This window comes from Amblyomma maculatum, chromosome 7, assembly GCF_055883805.1.
Source record: "Amblyomma maculatum isolate TAMU_Amacu chromosome 7, ASM5588380v1, whole genome shotgun sequence".
Classification (NCBI taxonomy): domain Eukaryota; kingdom Metazoa; phylum Arthropoda; class Arachnida; order Ixodida; family Ixodidae; genus Amblyomma; species Amblyomma maculatum.
In genome coordinates this window covers 14,295,776-14,302,675 of record NC_139350.1, presented here as the reverse complement: position 1 = coordinate 14,302,675, position 6,900 = coordinate 14,295,776, and the positions used below count along the sequence as shown (strand labels likewise).

The following is a 6,900-nucleotide window of genomic DNA, read 5'->3' as shown; positions in this document are numbered from 1 at the left end:
TTTCCTGCACGATGATATGGTGAAGACAGTGCCTATCTCTTTCGTATTTTCTCGCCATTCGGGCTTTTCCAAGCCCATGTCCTGTTTCCCCATTTGAAAAACACAAAAAAAAAACTCATCACAGACCCGCAGATAATTTTTTTCGCCGTACTCGACAAATACCCAGTACGGCACCTCGTTCTTTTGCTTTCTCTCCCGCCTTCGCGATGACGCGATAGCGTAAGCTACCAGCCAAAATATAAAGCCCCGCTTTAACCGAGCCTTATGAACGTGCTTTAGTGGCCTATAGGGATAACGTGAATGCAAGGGTCTTGGCAGGCTGATTGTGATATTACCCTCCCATATGAAATCAGAGACCCGAGTTGGCAGCTCCTGCCAACTCGACAGCTCATTTTGCAATTTTGTCTACTGCCTTACAGAAGCCTGTGCTTCCCTTTATAGATTTTCTCTCTAGGACTGGCCCTGCTTTATTAATTTTTCTACTGCATCGTTTTTTTCTTCGGATTTCTTTATTATTTAGAGTTTTTTCTTTTTATTGATTTTTTTTCTTGTTTTCAAGCTTTTGCTGGTTTAGCACCCATAGTTAAAAAAAATTTCAATTGGCTCTAAGCATGGTAACACCTTTGTTCGTTCGGACTTCCTCGTTGTTTATTTATATTCGTGTTTTCTGATTTGTATTGAGAGACCAAATAAAAATGGTAAGTGTAGACTTAGTGCTGGAGGTTCATGGTGCATTCATATAGGAGCTTGCCTTCCACTCCTATAGCCTGTGTCATAATCATCCACTGGCTCGTCTCCAGCCTGCGGAAATTCTTAGCATCATCCGCTGCGTCACAGATGTGGCCACCTTTATAAGTAGCGCTGCTGCCGTTGAAGATTGAGGGCAGGGGGAGAGGAGAGGTAATTTGTGTATTCATGTCGAAGTGTGCGAGTGAGTGAGTGAAAAACATTATTTAGCTCTAGATTGGCTTGTCTTCTCCGGTTTTCAGATGGCTTCGTCCATCTTCTAGGACTAAGGTTGGTTGCCCTTAGTCCAAGGCTCCGCTGGATACTGCTGCCAGTTCTCGCCGAATCAGACTTTCTTGGTCGACTCGGCGATCGCTGGAGAGCACTCCCTTCCATTGCTCCGCACTGAAGTTTGTTTTAACGGATACCACGCTTATCCTCTGGCATGCCCACGTTATGTGGTACAGAGTGGGTGGTTCTTGGCACCAAGGGCATTTGTCAGTGTACTGTGTGGGATACATTTTGTTGAGTACGTGTAGGTTCGGGTAGAGCCCGTTTGTATCTGCCCCCACGCGACTGAGTCCTCTCTGCTAAGGGAGTTGTGTGGTTGTGGGTACCGCTTTCTGCAGCCGTTGTAATGGTTTAGTATCGCCAAATTATCTTGGGGTACAGGTTCGTTCCCCTCGAGGTCGCCTACGTTGGATGCTCGGTAATAAGTGTACCCTCGAGCTATCCTGTCCGCCTCTTGATTCCCTGTTACACCCGCGTGTGCCGGCGTCCATACTATCGTATGCTTGATTGGTTCTTCGTTTGGTTGTCGTTGTGTTGTGTGGCCCCCAGAATGGAGTATGCAGAGCGCTCTGTGCCCGACTCTGCCGCGAAGATAGTTGCGGCGTAATTTTAGCATACTGTACCAGAGTGGTTGAACTCTGATCTAGAAGGGAGTGCGTTGACGGTTGTGGGCCAATGGGAATAGGTTGCTCTCCATGCCAGGGCAATGCAATGTCATCGAAAATTGTTGTTTTCTTTTATTATCCGGCGAAAAACTTAAATTTCAACCACGGTCGCATTGCACATGAACCGGTTGCTCTAGAGCCTATAGCGCGAAGCAGTCCCTCCTGTGAATTTCATTTTCAGGCGGACTTACAAGATACTTCAGAAAGTGGTCCCTCTTTGTATACATAGCAGCCAGCTGTTTTTGGAGACAATCTACGGCTTCTGATTTGACACTTGGTTTATAAAGATAAATATATATGTGTGTAAATCGGGTTTACTAATAGCTTACAAACCAGAAAGCAATTCAAAATTATTTTTGTTTGGTTTGTGTGGTTTTACGTCCTAAAGCGACTCAGGCAATGAGAGACGCCGTAGTGGAGGAGTCCGAAATTTTCGACCACCTGGGGTTTTAGCATGCACTGGCATCGCACAGCACACGGACGCCACTCCGTTTTACGTCAATCGAAACGCAGCCACCGGCGTTTGGGATCGAATCCGGGAACTCCGACACAGCAGCCGGGCGTCTTAAGCACTGCACCACCACGTGGCTGGGTGCGTCAGCAATTAAATATACCCCGAGTAGAAGGCGTGAACACTGCGGCACCGCCTGGAACGGGATCGATCTCGCGTCATTGGGCGCTGTAATCGAGCGTCATTATCACTGCTCTACCCCGACTTTTTTTCCTTTATTGCCGATAAACAAAGTACATACAGGCATAAAAATCACTAGCCTACCTTTGGCTTAAGCGATGTACTAAAACCTTTTCATTTTATTGAATCTGTCTACCACATCCATCCACTGAGGCTGCTCAGGCTGACTGCGGAGCACATCTCTGAGAAATGCAACACATTCAATGAAGTTGTCCCTGACTGATCGTACATTTTCTTCGGCGTGCCTAAATGTCATCCGCGTTTTCCAAATGCTGTGGAGGCACAGCACCATAATCATGTCATATGGGGCTTCGTCACTTTGTACGGGTAGAAACCGGATGCCGGAAGGATTAATGGGTAGTTCTTTTTCAGAGTTCTTTGTAATATATCCCAACTTAATGATAATTGTATATTTGTACACCTCGGACCCTCAACTGCAAAACCAGAGACCATCGATCACGTTTTTATAGACTGCTGGGATCCCGGTTTTCACTGCGCTACCCCGACGGTGCTAACTGCACCCTATTGCAAAACCCAGCGCCTCCCAGCGTCTTCCAGTGCGAAACCAGTAAGATTTTCGCCCTGGTTTCGCGCTGGATTGGATCTTCTGGGGACGCTGGAGATCTGTGATATTCACTGGAGCAGTGACGGGAAGGCACTTGTTGCAATGATACGATGAGAGAAAAATGCTGGGATTAGATTTTTGTTTTGATGCTGGGTGTGTCACTGGCATCCGCGATGCACTGGGAGAAGCGCTGGGGCCGCACTGGTCCCAGTATCGCTTTGGAAATAATCGTAAGTCCGGAAACTAGAAAGCGAGGAAGTTGAGCCGATGCGGCCTGCGGCGTCGACCGATTAGCATCCCTCAGGGGCGAACATGGCAACAGCGTACTCGCAATCGACCATCGGGGCGCATTTGAAGCGATATGGTTCAAGTAAGTGCTTTTTACTGCAAAGTCGTTGCGCATTTGTAAGAAAACAAAGGCAGCATCTATTACTAGAGTTTCCATGCCGTCGTTCCAGGTCGTTTTGAGCTTTCGAGAGACACCACGATTGCAGCGCGCCTCTCATATCTCATGACACACTAGCGATTTCGTACAACTAAAACTGGAATTGAATAATGTGGGCTACCATGCATATCAAACTTCCCAGCTGATCTTGAGGGCAAACTAACCCAATGATTACTGCCATAATGTTCAATGCGGGCTCATTCGCAGGCTCCAAACAGGGGTATACGAATTAGCGAGCGTAGCATGCACCACAGGCCCGTATAAACAGCAGAAATAAAAAAAATAAAACAAGGAAGAGGGTAGTTTACCGAGCGACGGGCCCATGAGAAAACAAAACAACATACAGGACTTGTAATGCATTCTATTTTGCGTGTTTCTCAAGCTTTTGAGCTCCTTCTTGCTCTGCATGCGTATAAACCAGCCAAGCCCTCGGTAATCGCATCGCTTCTCGAAATATTTATATGCAAAAAAAATAATTATCAGCACAATAGTGTCGTCGCTGCTGCGCTTGCCGGTATTGAAGCGTGGTCGCACTTTTTTCCTTGAAGGTTTGTGCTACAGCTCCGTGTTCAGTGAAAATTACGCCCATGGTAGAAGAGCACCACCGAAAGAGCCGACGTTGGTAAATTTGCCATCGATGTCAAACTCCACATGGTTAAAATTATTCCAGTGCAGGAAACAGTGCGCATAGGCATACGGTTAGAGCGGCAGTAATGGCCTGTACACTTCGAAACATGAAGTCCCAACCTTATAAATGCGATCACGACGTAATATGCAAAAATGTTTCAAAGCTTCCCAGTTATCGGCGTGGCCGAGTGGTTAGCTCAGAAAGAGGTACCGAGTTTGAAGTGCGCTAGTGCTGCAGTTTTTTTTTTTGCCTAGTTTTGACTTGTTTATTTTTTAGCTTTTTTTGATGTAGTTGAGGTGCTTTGTTACTTTTTAGCTTTTACTTTTTAACCAACGAGATTTTTTTTCTCCCGGCGACCAGTCCACCAGTGCGGCGCCGGCCAGTATGCCGCGTCCCAGTACGCGCAGTCTCCAGCGTCACACTGGGCCCATAGTGAAGTATGACACTGGGGCGCTGGGACCCAGCGGCAATGGTTTTTGCAATGGGGATAGTACTGCTATATATATATATATATATATATATATATATATATATATATATATATATATATATAAGATGAGGTAGGGGCGCACAAACGAAAACAAAGGTTTATTTCCGACGTTTCGGCCGGGGCCCGGCCTTCGTCAAGGAATGCGCAGAGCAGCCTATGCTTTCCGCTTAAATACATGCGCTATCGAAGGACATGTGACAAGTAGTGACACTGTAATGACAATAGAATAAAATGCGCGTAAAACCACAAATAATACATTGTCAAAGAGGCTATATCATTTCATAATGGCGCGTGTGGCGCTCATGCAGTACATGTTCGGCGTGGCATGCAGATACATAACAATTCGACACACAATGTCCGCTCACATGCGCACAAGGTAATGATTAATGCGTATTGCATCTTTTAAGATATTACCAGAAATCATACATAAGATATGTAATCATTTTTTGCACACAAAATAAATGCAAAATCCAACACACGAGGAGCAGTCGCTAGTGAAACATACAGAGAAAGATATTTTATATGCTGACATGTAGAAAGTTCAATTCAAGTTTACTGGAGCACTCTTTTGTATTAAAAGCAAATACATGTAAAAACGTAAACATAGCATGTCATGCACCTTCACTTCAATACTAATCACGCGTCTTGGGAAAAAAAGATATTTTCCCTAGGTTTTCATTGAGACCAGAAGTAACTGCATTGAATTTGTAGATTAAAAAGGATTCTCGGACCTCTCTTTCATGATGAGATATAAATCCAGATTCCAGTATTGTGGCTGTAATGTTGTCAAAAGAATGGCCCGAAATCGCGACATGTTTGGAAAGCGGAAGGTTAGGCAAGCTTTTAGCATGTGATCTGTGGTTGTTGAATCGTAACCGGAACGGCAGTTCCGTCTGTCCAATGTATTGGAGTCCGCACACAGAACACTGGAGCAGATAAATGACATTGCTACTGTCGCAAGTGAAATTACCCTTTATTTTACAGTAAAAGTCTGATGCTGTGCTTTTTACTACTGTAGTAGTGGTCATGTGATCGCACACCTTACAACGTGGCTTTTGGCAAGGACGGCAGCCAGTTGAAAGAGGGTTAGTCATTTTAGATGAAGTTAGCAAGTCGTGCAAATTTCGCGACCTTCGGTATGCGACACGAGGTGGTTGTGGGAAGATTTGGGTCAGGCGAGTGCTCTGCATAAGAATATTGTGATGTTTTCGGAGAATGCCGTTAACATTTGGGGCTGACGCGCAATGGGTTAGCACTAAAGTGGGGTTCGGTGATTGTCGAGTACGTTCATGTGAGCTAAGAAGATCTTTGCGGTCCATTACATCGGCGCGTTTTATTGCGTCGTCAATAATTTGCGTTGGATACCTTTGTCTTGTTAGGGCCTCACGCAGTTTCCCGCAGTTGTCAACGAAGTCGGAATCTTTTGAACAAATTTTTTTAAAACGAAGTGCTTGGCTGTATGGTATACTTGTCTTACAGTGCCTTGCATGGCTGCTCTGGAAATGGAGGTATTGATGCCTGTCAGTCGGTTTCCTATAAAGTTTAGTCACAAGTTTAGTGCCAGACAAGGACACTGTTACGTCCAAAAAATTTATCGACGATGCCGAATATGATTCTGTAAAAGAAATGGATGGGTGCACGCTGTTGAATCCTGCTATAAAGGACATAAGTTCTGATTCACCGTGGTGCCAGATGAAAAAAAATATCATCTATGTAGCGCTTGTAATAAAAGGGTTTTAAGCTACATCTACCAATGAATTTGTCCTCAAGTAGTCCCATGAAAATGTTGGCGTAATTTGGGCCTATCTTGGTTCCCATCGAGGTACCGCTCACCTGTACAAAATGATCCCCATTGAATTCGAAATTATTAAACTGTAGAATGAGCTTGAGCAGGACTGCAAGAGTGGAGGAGTCGACCGGTTTTGTAAATGATAAATCGTCGTATGCGTCGAGCACCGCACGGATACCATCTACATGGGGAATATTAGTGTACAAAGAAGCTACATCCATCGTCACCAGTAGGGAGTCATGAGGAACGTCAAGGTCGATAATATCTGTTAAGAAGTGGTTGGTGTCTTTTAGGTATGACGAAAATGTGGGCGGAATGATGTTGATTATGCTGTCGACATAGCGGGACAAAGGCTCAGTAACCGTTCCAATGCCTGACACTATTGGACGGCCGGGGTTTCCAGGCTTGTGAATCTTGGGTAAGAGATAAAATCTCCCTGCGATTGGGCTGAGGGGTACTAACGAGTGGCTTGCCTTTTCGAATAGTTTTCCGTCTTTGACAAGTTCAGCTATGCTGTCTATTACAATTTCTTTATATCTACAGGTAGGATCAGCGTCCAAACGTTTATAAAACGTGGTATCATTAAGTTGCCTTTCTGCTTCAGCGATAT

The 6,900-nt window shown here is 45.0% G+C and overlaps 1 protein-coding gene across 1 annotated transcript; it reads right to left on the bottom strand.

The window, feature by feature from the left end:
- Positions 1-4,962: 4,962 nt before the first annotated feature.
- On the bottom strand, positions 4,963-6,900 carry LOC146182731 (uncharacterized). The gene has a single exon (XM_084608260.1). It carries the CDS (start codon positions 6,208-6,210, stop codon positions 5,134-5,136), a length of 1,077 nt encoding a protein of 358 aa, XP_084464386.1. The 5' UTR covers positions 6,211-6,900; the 3' UTR covers positions 4,963-5,133.